The 13,620-nt window shown below is 42.4% G+C and overlaps 2 protein-coding genes across 8 annotated transcripts in view; one reads left to right on the forward strand and one right to left on the reverse strand.

The window, feature by feature from the left end:
* unc5cb (unc-5 netrin receptor Cb) overlaps positions 1-2,265 on the forward strand; it is a 99,169-nt gene extending 96,904 nt beyond the window's left edge. For all 5 annotated transcript variants that reach the window (XM_078087812.1, XM_040197748.2, XM_078087811.1 and 2 more), the window contains one exon: positions 407-2,265. In XM_078087812.1, coding sequence (XP_077943938.1) covers positions 407-566 — 160 coding nt within the window. In that variant the 3' untranslated portion in view covers positions 567-2,265. The remainder of the gene's footprint in view (positions 1-406) is intronic.
* A 922-nt stretch (positions 2,266-3,187) lies between these two features.
* The window catches only part of bmpr1bb (bone morphogenetic protein receptor, type IBb), a 37,061-nt gene continuing 26,628 nt past the window's right edge, over positions 3,188-13,620 (reverse strand). For all 3 annotated transcript variants that reach the window (XM_040197749.2, XM_040197751.2, XM_078087815.1), the window contains 10 exons: positions 8,676-8,835; positions 8,404-8,509; positions 8,052-8,154; positions 6,767-6,863; positions 6,297-6,441; positions 5,775-5,967; positions 5,385-5,682; positions 5,131-5,300; positions 4,823-4,953; positions 3,188-4,395 (listed from right to left, as the gene is read on the reverse strand). In XM_040197749.2, the coding sequence (XP_040053683.2) occupies positions 4,270-4,395; positions 4,823-4,953; positions 5,131-5,300; positions 5,385-5,682; positions 5,775-5,967; positions 6,297-6,441; positions 6,767-6,863; positions 8,052-8,154; positions 8,404-8,509; positions 8,676-8,835 (1,529 nt within the window). In that variant the 3' untranslated portion in view covers positions 3,188-4,269. The remainder of the gene's footprint in view (positions 4,396-4,822; positions 4,954-5,130; positions 5,301-5,384; positions 5,683-5,774; positions 5,968-6,296; positions 6,442-6,766; positions 6,864-8,051; positions 8,155-8,403; positions 8,510-8,675; positions 8,836-13,620) is intronic.

The following is a 13,620-nucleotide window of genomic DNA, read 5'->3' on the forward strand; positions in this document are numbered from 1 at the left end:
GTTTTATATATTTGTCACTTTACTTGAGTCATGATATATCATGTTTTGAATGCTTAATATTCAATAAATAATTATTGAATTTCAATAAATAGAAAACTGGAATGTACACATTTACATATGCTGTGGTCCATCAAGATACAACCTGTCATTGTAATAATGCTTTATACCTTTATACTGTCGTTATAAGGTATAAAGGTATAAAGCATTATTACACTTAGGTTGTCTTGCATGTAATATAGACTTCTATAAAGACTTTTCCTATTTGAATGAGCTTATAACGCATTTTAGCCATGACCTTCCCATAAAATCTTACCAAAGGTAGAAATCCTTTTTCAAACCATTTCAATTCCTTTGTTCCATTTCATGGAAGAAATCTGTCTCTGCTCTATCACAATCATTCCCTCAGGTATCTTAACTACTTTGCCACCAAATCCAGTCCTACGGGAGTCATCCTGGACCTGTGGGAGGCCCAGCATTTTCCCGATGGCAACCTCGGGCGCCTGGCCCAGGTTCTGGAGGAGATGGGGCGCCACGACAGCCTCGTTCCTGCAGCGACCGAACACTGAAAGCCGCCCACGATCGATTGCGACATTCCAGGGGAAGAAGTAGACACGAAAATAAAATGTGAGCGGTGGACGCCGGGAAAAACAGGCGAGTCATTTGGCATCAAGACGAAGACGAATGCAGATACACACTCAAAGGTACTGTGTGTGGACACGCGTGCACGCCGGGAGAAAAAAAAGAAACCGAGAGGTCTACTCGGCTATGACCCAGTTAAACCTCGGCAACAAAGGGTGTAAAAACTTAGAGGGTAAACAAGAATTTCTGTAATTTCTCTCTGGCTCTTCTTCTCTCCATCTCTCTTTCCGGTACGACGACTTGATATTTTTGGCTCTTGTTTCCTTGGAAACAGCTGTCCGGTTATCTGGACAGGCTGCTTGTATGCGGATGATGCCCTCGCCATAGACACGTGTCTGAGAAGTGCGATACTAAGGTCAAAAGGAGCAAAGAAACACGGCTCGGATGAGAGGAAATCCCTCTCGCTCGCCACAAAACAGTCTCCATAGCAACCCCATGGATGAGTATGTGTCCTGTGTTAACATAGTATTTAATAATATGCCTATTTATACATATCTTTTTTTTTTTGTATTTTAATGCCGCCTGTAAAGGAATATTTTTCAGTGTCCTGGCATTTTGTTCCCTGTTGCATTATGTTTGACTGTACCATAGCACCTCCAGGTGGACTCTTGCAGTAAGGACTCCTTTACGTGTACAGAGGGAAATCAATAATGTAACCATCTTACACATTTAGCCTTGCTGTCGTAACTACTTTTAATACTTTTTATTCATGTCATGTATAATTAATGATTTTCAATTATGTGTGTTTCTTATACGTAATTATTTTTTTAGATCTTTGAAATCTTTTTGATAAGTTGCATTGGTTCTGATTTTTATTTTCTTTGCATGTTTATTATTGGGTCATTTGGATAATTACATACATTTTCACCCCTAAATAAAGGGCGGTTGAGATAATATTCCCATACTGAATAAAATGAATGACTGATGATTCGTATGTTGTTCAAGATTAAATCATCTGCATTAAAGAAACCAATCTGAGAGGTAGATACTTTAGACAAGTGAATAAATAAGTATATTTTTGTAGGACCAATGCAACTGAATACAACTGCTTTGTACCAAATAATTGACATACAGTGTATGAGGTCAAATAGAGGGTGGTCATCACACTATCACACATCAGATAGAAAGTTTCATTTATTTCATCCAGAACTGAATTACTGTCATCCCTCATTTTCGGAGTACAGACTCCGACTTCTGTATTAGAACATTAATGACATAAGCCATCAGTGTTTTGAGGACACGGAAAAAAAAATCTGCTAGTTGTAAATGCAACGTTTCCCTCGATGCAGCAGCACTTGTGGCTGTGACCAAGTGTTCTTGTTTGCCTCTTGGTTTTATTTTGTTTTTTTAATGGCAGTTGTCCCAGTTATCGTAAAGCGTCTATGCAAACTTTGCATCTTTCTGAAACAATGTCATCATTCTCAGCGGGCTCAGCCTTCTGCATTCCCCAGTTGTTCTCAGCTTCATGCTTATTATTGTGTATAGTGAGAATGTAGCCTGTCTGTTTCTGCCATTCATGATGTCCCTCTCAACTGCTTGCATTTCATCTGTCAAGTTATTGTACAAAGTGTAAGAAAGAATTTTTAAGACGTAATAATAAATTATATTTATATGCAACATTGAAAATGGAGCCTGAGGATCTCATTTGTTTCAGTTCAACATAAATAGGCGAGCTTTTAGAAGCATAGTTCTTTTATATACTCATACAGTTAATCACATGTGTTTGGATCAAATTAGAAACTTGCCTCAGTGGGATTGTCATCTGGATAATTTGATTAAAATACATTTAACAAGCAGCAAGCGAAAAGAGATTTGAGCTAAATTATAAACAAATGAATTATGAGAGGAAAAAAAGAGACAATAAGGAAGAGCAAAGCCTGTCTCTGAAAGGGAAACACAATTCCAAAATTCATCTTTGACAACTAATTTATGTAGAGGTTTTATTTTAATATTTAATAAGATGGATATATATAAATGATATAAAACGAATACAAAAAGCAAAACCTGAATACTGCGGCTCAGACAACAGGAGGTCAGATCTCTCGTAACATAATAAACCTTTTAGACTCCTTGTAGAGACTTTGTGTTATTGGCTGATGTAAGTGGCGCTGTGGCAGTGACAAGTCTCTAGCGATGACAACATCTTGCCTAACTCTTATATAAAAATATAACATTTTAAGGCCTAGTACATGTTTTTTACCTAGCTCTTTAAATACACAGGGGGCTGCTTCAATTCATCTATTTAGTCTTTTTTAACCATTTGAAGTTACTAAACCACTGTGGTGGCTCACTTCACTGGACTGCAGTGACACATGTGGAGGAGATTACATATTATTCCCTGGTGACCCCACGTGACTCATGTCCTCACAAGACGGATCAGTGGGCACAAGGTCATGATGTGGCGGCTGATAATCCTCCACAATGCCCTCAGAAAAAGAATCGACATTATGGAGATCTTTATCTGAACATTACAATATCATTTGTCTGCATTGTGGGATTAATAACATGCATTTTATGGTATATATGTTTGACGTAAATAGACAGGGCATTGAGATGCATAGTCATTTTATTCAGGAATGTTATCCAGATCCACTCATACACTCATCAATCACATATGTACAGATTAAATAAGGCACATGCCACAGTGGTAAAAGTGAGCGGAACATATTCTGGACACAGATAATTCATCAACTATACATTTTAACATCCAGCCATCAATAGATGTCAGCTGAATCATATGCAATTGAATTGTTAGTGGAATAGACAATGAGGGAGAGCAAAGCCGCGCTCTGAAGGAAAATGAATAATTCCTAAATTCATCAAGTGTTTTGTGCCAAGATTGTTTTATTAACACTGATCTAAATGTGCATATGAACACTATTACGAAAGCTCTGCTTTGCTGGCCACGTTTTGCCATTATTTTACTCGCCCTAGTTCTGTAATAATTATAACAACAATAACATCAATAATAAAACTGAACATGAGGTCACTGGTCGTGAATTACACACTTCTTCTGATGGACGAGTGCCACAAAAGAAACACGAGAGAGCTGTGACAGTACAAAAGACTGCACATATGGCTTCAAAAGGCTTCCTCTGTTTAGAACCAAGCAGCCGGACACTAGTGCTCGTCTCCCCCGACGGTCCCCGTCTGCAGTTTGGACCTGACAACCACTCAGCTTTCACGGAAAGCAAAACCGGAGGCCGAGGCGGCTCATACGATGTGTGGGAACGTCTGCCCTGACAAAAAAATAAATCTTTATCCTCTCACTTTTCCGGCTCCCTGTCCACTATCGCTTGTCCTCGCTGCCCCTCCTTTTTTTTTATTACATTACAGGTCATTTAGCTGACGCTTTTATCCAAAGCGACTTACATTACATTTTTAACCCGTGGCTTTTTACATTTTTCCCGGGGAGTAATTAGAGGTTAGGTGTCTTGCTCAGGGACACTTTCGACATGGAACATGAGGCAGTCAGGACTCAAACCACCAACCTTGTGCTTCCCAGCACACCCTCTCTACCCCCCTGCGCCACGACGACCCCATTATTATTATTATCAGCCAGTGTAAGTGGCGCTGTGCCAGTGGCAGTGACAAGTCTCTGGTGATGAGAGCGTTTCTCTCAACTTTCTGTCACAATTTGACGTCTTGGGTCTCTAACATTCTCGCCAGAGTCTTCTTCACCCGGAGGGCAGTGAGGCGACACGTTGGGTTGTGAGCCCAACACTCAGACATCAGTTTCCCCATCTGCCGTAAGCACTGAAGACACGAAGTACATCAAAATTAAACCATCAGAAACATTTGCAAGTTGAAACAATGATTATGTGTGGATTATGCCATAAAGAACTCATTTTTTCTTAGCTCTAGATCGTCAGAACACCACATTAGTTCATGTGATATTAACCGCTTATTATATTTTACAGTATGACTGAACAGCTCCTGGCGTTTGGTTATTTGAGACGCTCATTTGTCACGTCTGATACATGTCTAACGTGACAACTCTGGAGTGATCCATGTGCAGAATAGGCACCAACCTGCCAACCCACAGTGTTTTTAATGGCTTGGCGTGGCTTTATACAACATGCAATGTTTAATTCAGGAAGCGTTAATAAAGCCGTTACCACATGTAAATACTTTTAAACTATGCATTTTTCAAGAAGTGTGTATAACGTAACATTAAAAATACCTCATCACTCGTCCAACGGTTAGCAAATGAAGGTCTTTGTTTCTTAATACAGACAACTTCTCTCATGTCCTCATAGGATGGATCTGTGGGCACGAGGTCGTGGTAGGGCAGCTGGTACTCCTCCACAATGCCTTCAGACAAAAAACATACATTAAAAATCATCTAGATATGTTTAGATTGTGTAAAGTAAAAAATAATTTTGTTACGTTAATGAGGCCGATATGTTCTTGTGCTTCTTTTTAAAAGAAGATTCCTTTAAGTTCATGTGTAACAAAATGTGCTGTAGGATTTATTTATTTTTCCCTGACCTCCTGAAATGCAACGTCGGGCCATCTCCCAAACAATGAGGCCAAAACTGTACATGTCAGCCATTATGAAGGACTGGGTCTTGTTCAGGGTCTCTTCCAACACTTCGGGGGGCATGTAGCGCTTCGTACCAACGCGTAGGTTGGGAGGGAAGTCCACCTCGTTGGTGTCACTGCGAGAGAGCCGAGAAGCAGAAACAATTCAAGAAACGTCCGAGCTCCCAAACTATTAAGATGAATGTTCAAAAATGTGCTACCTGTTGAACTTGACAGCCAGTCCGAGGTCTGCGATACAGCAGAATCCGTTCTTCTTCACCAAGATGTTTTTGCTCTTCAGGTCTCTGTGTGCGATGGCTGGTTTCCCCTGTGTGCCGTAGATCTCCGTGTGCAGGTGACAGAGGCCTGATATGGAGGAGTAGGCCAGTTTCAGCAGAGCCTTGACGTCCAAGGTGTTGGACTTGAGGTAGTCGTACAGAGACCCATTCTCGTGGTAGTCTGTAATTAAGTAGAGCTGAGTCCACGAGCCGGTTCCTTTAATATCTGCTGCTATGAATCCTGGGGGTTGGTCAGAAAGGGATGACAGGTGTTTGCACGTATAAAGCGGCACGATACATTTTGTTCAACAATCCACATTTATATCACCTTACCCAGTATATTTTCATGTCTCATCAGGAAGGTCTGATATATTTCGGTCTCTCTGAACCAGCTGTCTTCTTCCGTGGTGAAGAAGACCTTAACAGCCACTCTCTCCTCTCTCCACTTGCCCATCCAGACCTCTCCGTATCGCCCTTTCCCAATCTGCTTAACCATCTGAATCTGTTTGGCGATTGTGCGCTGCACCTGTCGACGGGTTGTTAGATTAAAAGAAAGAATGTGTGGTTTTATTATACATATTCCCTTTAAATATTTACACGGTGTACAGTCTTTCCTTTTGCTTTTTTGTATTAGTTGGGCTGTCATGAAAGGAGCCTTCTATCTTAATGTACTAAAGCACTGCTACACATAATAACCACCTAATTATTCTAAAGGAATTCTGAATAATTGTAAATAATTCAGATTTCAGCCATTTCAGCAAGTCCAAAGGAGAAGAAGCAATTCAGTAATTTGTTACTGTCCAACGAGGGCCCGGCCTGTGATGCTGAGCGAGTCGTGCACTTGTTTCTTCGTACCAGTAGGGGGAGTCCTGACCCCGACCCGGAGCCGATGCTGCGGGAATGCTCCATCAGGTCCTTCAGGGACTCCCCAGGGGGGATGAAGGTCTCCTCCTGCTCCAGGTCGATACTGTAGCGCGGCCGGGATTCCTGGCGCTTATATCTGCCGTAACAAGGGGGGGGGGGGGGGGGGGGGGGATATTACCTAGATGTCGGTGTTGTAGTAGTACACCATCCAAATGACTTATAACAAGTAGTTATACTATTGGCAGAGAAGGACTGACTTGTTTACCACTGTCATAGTATAATATGTAACTAACTTGCCATAGGATATTTATCATCTCCTAAAAAAATAAAGGGTAATAACAAAGACCAATAATATGAAAAATAAAAGTTAATAGTATATCATGTCACAAAAAAGTCATAGTATAGTCTGTCCACTCGTCAGCGGGGTTGATACACGCATGAGATGTCTTCTAGAATCTTACCTAAAGCAGCAGAAAACCAGGATGAGGCCAAGGATGATGCTGCAAACTGTGATTGAAATGAAGAGAGCCATGTACTGGATGCCGCTGTCAACGTAATCTAAACAAGTAGGGAGACCGATAATCAGAACAATTTCATGTCATTTTTATTATTGGATGGAAAGTCTTTCGATTTGGAGTTAATGTATACAAGCCTTGTTAAAAAAAACTGTTTCTAATATTAATTAGCATGAAGCTCCCTTTCCCCCCATTCGGCCCCTCTCTTCCTTCCCTGCAGCCCCCACTCTCACAGCGTGTGATCGATCACGTCCCCTTCCTGAACTGCACGGATCAGTTGTCATGCTGACAGCGCTGCACAGACCCCCAAGAGGCCTAAAGCAGCTCTGGGACTCTAGCCTTTCTGCTGTGCTCCTACCAATCAGTGCACAGAAACCACACACACACACACACACACACACAAAGGAGGAGTAGTGGACACAGAAGCTCCGCGTGAACAGCAAAGTGTCCCATGAAGGCCATGCAAGCTCACGGAGGAAGAGATTAGCTTGGGCTATTTGGCAAACCGTTTTGAAGAGGAAGCAAAGAGGATGACTTTGGTCTTAACCCCAAATAAAGTTGTTTTAAGCCTTTGGCTGAACCGTTTGCGTAATTACAACCCATCCGATCAGGGAACTCGTTATTTTTCTCCTTTGTTGTTGCACAAGATGGCAATGTTTCTCAACTAAGTGTTAACGATGGTAAAAAGAGTGTTGTTCTGTATGAAATTGATGCCGAAAAACAAGAAATAACTTTGAATATTCCTTTATTCCTGCTATTTAGTTAGTCGCTGTTTGCTTTGAAGGTCAAAACGCAGTGCGTGAGGCTGTAAGTGTAACGGTTAGTTTGTATGAAAAAGAAAGGGAAGAGAAAGAGAGAGACGGTGTGTGTGTGTGTGTGTGTGTGTGTGTGTGTGTGTGTGTGTGTGTGTTGATGTGTTGCAGAGTAACAGATGGACAGATATCTCACATCCGTCCCAGGGCAAGAAACTCAAGCGGGCCCCGGGGAGAGGCTGTCCTTTTCATTAGAGGGTGAGAGAACAACCGAGCCCACAGGCTCTGTTTCACCTGACTCTCTCTCTCTATCTGCCCCCCCACCCCCCATCAGAGTGCACCACTTCACTCCAGCGCCACGCTGTGGTTTGTAACAGTTTAAACTGTCACTACCCATCAACACCCGACGTGGCCTGAATGAGCCGGTTCTGCAGGGCGTGGGGCGGGACTACCTGCGCCAGCAGGTGTGTGTGTCTCACCTGATGTCACGAGTGGAGGAAGCGTAGGATGCAATTCTCTGTTGCAATAATCCTGATCCGTGCAACACTTGACAGCTCTCCTCAAACGAGCGTTCCACGTGTCCTGTGAAAGACACACACACACACATTACGAACATGCCATCCCACTTATAACTAATGAAGACAGAGTGGTATGGAAGAGTGGTGTAATATATTAAGACACATGTTACTCCTGATAAGAAGATTTAACGATGTACCAAATGTTTTTTGTTAGCGGGGGAAGACACGTCTGATCACCAAAGACTCACTGAGACTCAACGACCGAGAAGGACACACATTCACAGACAAGGAGGGAAACACACGTCTCACTTACTCTGCACTGGAACTCGGAGCCGGCAAGACCCAAGCAACCTGCAGTGAGTACTGCTACACCCACCTCCTCCTCCTCCTCCACCATGGTGAAGCAATAGCCATCAGTGCTGCCAAAATGCACACACATCATCACATGGTTAAACATCTCCTCATCGTCTTCATCCTCACACAGAAGATGTTGGGGTTCGATGATTATTGAATCCGAATGAATCCAGTATCAACACTGGCTATTGACACTATATCTTGTGTGTGTCTGTGTGCGCTGCACCGTACACGCAGGTATTGTTGACAGAGTCCTCTGGGCAGTGGTGGTAGCAGTGACAGCGGAGCATGTTCTGAGCCAACGCGGGGGCGGCGCTGCCGCTCTCCGCCGCCTCCCGCTCCGATCCCCCCTTCAACCCGTTCTTCAGTAGCATGGTGTCCAACATGTTGGCTAGAGCCAGTGAGAGAGAGAGAGAGAGAGAGAGAGAGAGAGAGAGAGAGAGAGAGAGAGAGAGAGAGAGAGGGAGAGAGACTTAGAACCAGAATCAGGAAAATACATCTGGTCACTCCTCTGGCTCCAGAAAAGCCGGCGGGGCAAAACTTAAGTGCATTCACACACATACACCTCTGGGAAATTAAAGACGGAATAAATCAAAGGACCCAAACAGCATTTCTGGTCAGGGTCTATTGAATCATATATTTCGGCCTGCTTGGCAAGGTAACCATGGCGATGCAATCCACAGAATGTACAGTGCTGTTAAAAGCATTCGTGCTGTTAAGGACTCAATGTACCTGCATGATGTCTGGAACTTGAATAACAGTACGCACCAGAAAGTGGTCTTCGTGCTGTGCGTGTGTGTGTGTGTGTGTGTGTGTGTGCGCGCGTGTAGGTGTGTCTGTGTGTTTGTCCTCGCGCTTGTCTTTCAGTCTAGTGCTTCTGTATTTATTGTGTACACAGTGCTTTTTGGAATTGCGTGTGAGGCTGCAGTATCTCACTACCACATTTTCAGGGCTCAGCCTTTCTTTTGTGGATATTCTTAAAGTTGATTGGCAATAAATCAATTGCTCCAAATCAAAGTTGAATTTAAAGTCTAAAGAAGCGATTAACAACAAAGTTAAGCTGTTAAATGTCAAACTAGTCTATGACGACACTGTCACTCCTTACTGTGTATACTAACCATTATACAAACAGGAACTTCTTATACTGTCAATTATAGCTTGTACACCTTTTGTATCCTCCTTCTCAGAATCTAGTTGACATTAGTATGTTTGTATATAGGTCAGTGGATACGTGGCATGAATTAGTGTTCATCACTTGAGGGGAACAATAACATTTAATGTCAAGCCAAGTTTTTTAAATTTATTTGCACAATTTAAACAATACAAAATAAACAAACAAGATAGAAATAAATGAATATTATTGTGCAGGAAGAGGGAAAAAGCCAACTGGGATTATGTGAAGCCTCCACCTATATACTAAAATACAAACATAAAAAGAAATTGTGCATTAGAGAATGTGATAAAAGAAAAGAAAAGCAAAGAAAAAAAAATTATGTGTTCGTGCATGAAAAAGTATTAATGATTGAAGCTCGCTGATCATTTCATCAGTCAAAGTTTGAAAAAAAAAAAGTAAATCCATACAAAAGTATTGATTAATCAACTTAATTAATCAAAAAACTATTGGCATATTGAAAGAAATATTGTGATAATCAGCATTCACTTATTGATCATTCCACAGGAATAATCCACGGTTGATTTGTGGTAAGTTAGTAAGTGCTGCGGATGTCCAGTTCTTTCCTCTTGTGATCATGAATTATATCATAAAACTGCAGTTATTTCTGCTTAGTTTGCTTTCTGTTTAACACACACTATGCAGAGTGGAAGCACATAACTGGTTGCACAACAAGTTTATGTGCACCTCCTACATCAATCAACAACAAGCCTGTTATTTTACAGTGCAGTCGGGAACTTGACAAGTAACAACTAAATGATCAATCCAATCACAGCAGACTTTTCTCCTAGCAGACCTTATGGACCGCTCACTAAGGACTAAAGATCTGTTTATTTTCGGTTTGCAACAGGCTTGTCATAACCTTTATTGAGAGTGTGATTGTCATTTATTGTCATGTTTATAACACAAACACATGGGCATGAGGAGCTGGATTTTTAGCATCTAGGAGTGAATCTACGACGTGAGTGTACAGTATGCAGAAATGTCTCTATGGAACGTTAGGAAACATACGATTTGTGGTCATAGAAAGTTTGTGTGTGTGTGTGTGTGTGTGTCGGGGGAGGAAGTCTGTCTTACTCTGTATATAAAACCCTTTTTACTACAGTCACACTGTGTGTTACACAGACTAATAAAAAGGCCGTAGGATGTAAAGCCAGCAGGAGTCTCACAGTGAAGTAGAGGCCACCTTTGTTACGCTTGGCAAACGTTCTACAAATAAAGAGCTTTTCTTCCTTTGCTAAATCATCACATTTATAAGAGGCGGCTAAAAAAATCATCAAGGCGTTAAATACTCTACAACTACTCTATCAATTGGAAGATAACAAAAAAACACAGTTCAACAGGTTCGGGTCAATCAAATCAAAAGTTGAGTTATTTGTATTAATATTCAGGTGAAGTCTATTCATACGCACCCAGAACTGAACATATTTCATTGTCCCTTTGTCTCCTTGCACACACACACACACACACACACACACACACACACACACACACACACACACACACACACACACACACACACACACAACAAAAGTACTTGCAGTGTCAGCTACGGGGGCACACATTTAAGGTCACCCCGAAATCTGATCTGCATCCCCCCACACATTCCACATGCTGCTGCTCAAAGTAGTCACACACGCACACACACACACTCACACACGCACACACACACACACACGCACGCACCCTTGAAGCAGTTATAAGCTGCATACAGTGAATTACTCCATCTGGAGACTTCCAGTCACTGCTCATCACTGGCACTGCATCTTTGGCATGTCAGCCCTTCCCAAATATCTGAATTAGTGATGACGGCTCCCGTGTCTCCTTCCTGATCGCGTTTGTCATCTCTCAGTGTGGTCTGTGGCACTTCCTCCCTCCACACTGCCTCGGAGGTTTTCCATGTCGACAGAGGAAGCGGGACTGTGGTCGCTCCTACGACGATGCTAATGACACAAAGGAGCTGAACTGACATCGCCACACATCAGATATAATGTGAATGATATAATGTGTTTTTAATCTTCAATGCTGCAATTTTTTTTTAATTTAACTTTCCTTTCTTTGCTTATTCTCAGGTGTTATTTCTGTCTGACTGTCACTGAGGTTTTTGTGGGAGCTTTTCCTTGTTCTTCCGAGGTCAGGTTGGGGTTTGTCGGTCCATTTAAATGTGTGTAAAGAACAAAAGAAACTTGAGCCATAATGAATTGACTAATTATTGTAAATGTTTAATATGCTATTGATCTGTTCTCAACCAGTAACCCATCTGAAGCAGGCTAGCGGATAGTTATAACCACAACTAAAAAACTGGAAAATGTCTATTTTACTTCAATTACCCAAATCCTTCACTCCCCAAACAGTTGAGTCGCAGCATAAACACCAGGCTACTGCATTGGCAGGACATATGCAATTTTATTAATTTATTTGTATATACACCAGGTCATGCTAGTACTAGAACGGTGATGAGGGGAATTATCTTAAACCAAGGCAAACATACTTGAATGATCCGTGTATGGTGTGACGGCAATGCAATAGCAAAAGAAGAAGAGCTGAAAGGCAGAACTGTACTTGAAGGATCTTTCGGAATGGATCGTTGTTGAGTTGAGCCTCACAAAGAAATGTGCTTTGTGACCTTGGAGAGTGGAATGCAATTTGTCCCTTTCATTTGTAGCCTTATGTGTGTGTGTGTGTGTGTGTGTGTGTGTGTGTGTGTGTGTGTGTGTGTGTGTGTGTGTGTGTGTGTGTGTGTGTGTGTGTGTGTGTGTGTGTGTGTGTGCTGCTCTGCCCTGTTGAAGCGTTTATCTGGAAATATGTGGTATGAAAAACATGATTAATATGATCCCAGAGGTTGAAGCAGAATGGCCTCTAGATCTTTCAATTTAGTGCCTGATGAATATTCATATTGTTTATGGCAACTGTGGATTTGTTTTGTGCACCTTGTTGTGTGACAAGGTGTGACGCAGCCACTCCTATTGAGGCTTTCCCTCACAAAATAACTGGAATTAAAAGCAAAACCGAATTGCTTCTCTTAAAAGTGATGAATTAAAGGATAATTGTTAATTTACCATCTAAGAAATAAAGTAAATCTCTGCATAACTTGTTCCAATTAACACAGTTGTTTCAGCTAACTTCAGAGTACCACAGCCATTAAACCGGTGTGCTGAGACCTTCACACAGACAGTTACTCACAGGCAGAGACATCAGAGAAAAGGGAGATAACTTCCTCCAGGTGGCCAATATAAATCACCTCCTCGAAGGAGACATCTTCCCCGGTGTCTCCAGTGTGCACTCTGACCCCAAGGAGGTCACAGCCAACTTGCAAAAGAGGCCATACATCCCCGTCCGGCCTACCATCGCCACCCTCGTCCCTCTCAACCCCCTACAGGCTTCAAAGGACTCAAGCATGTGGACATATCGTACATGCACGGACACACACACACACACACACACATTCCACCATCTCTCCTCCGCATCTGCCACGGCCGCATCGGGGCAACCGTTTCCACGGCGCAGCTTCCAGCAGCCTGCCCTCCGTCCACCGGCCACGGCCAGAGTGACGTTTTCTGGGGGACGGAGATGGTCACTTTGAGGCGGAGGGGACGAAAGGGGCGTCCGCAGTGGACGCCGTTCCACGTGCAGACAGCGGGCATTCACAATGTGTGCATAGGAAAAAAAGAAGAAAAACAAACGTCCCACAGAGGTGTGAACACAACAGAGAGCTGCGATACTCAAACACTCAGCAGACACGCGGACGTCTGCTGCCTTCTGATGAATACCAGGAACAGAGAGTGACTTGAACATAAAAGAAACCAGTGATATATTGTAGAGAACAAGCGTTTCCTTTATCCCACACTTATTTTCAACTTTGGGATTATTTCCATTCCATAAAAATGTTTATATTCACATTATTATTATACCATTATATAATAACGTCCATCAATTCATGGTCTGTAATCACTTACACTTTTCCGGCCTGCGGGAGGCGGAGGGGGGTTATCACTGACCCACACA

Source organism: Gasterosteus aculeatus, chromosome 14 (genome assembly GCF_964276395.1).
Source record: "Gasterosteus aculeatus chromosome 14, fGasAcu3.hap1.1, whole genome shotgun sequence".
NCBI lineage: Eukaryota > Metazoa > Chordata > Actinopteri > Perciformes > Gasterosteidae > Gasterosteus > Gasterosteus aculeatus.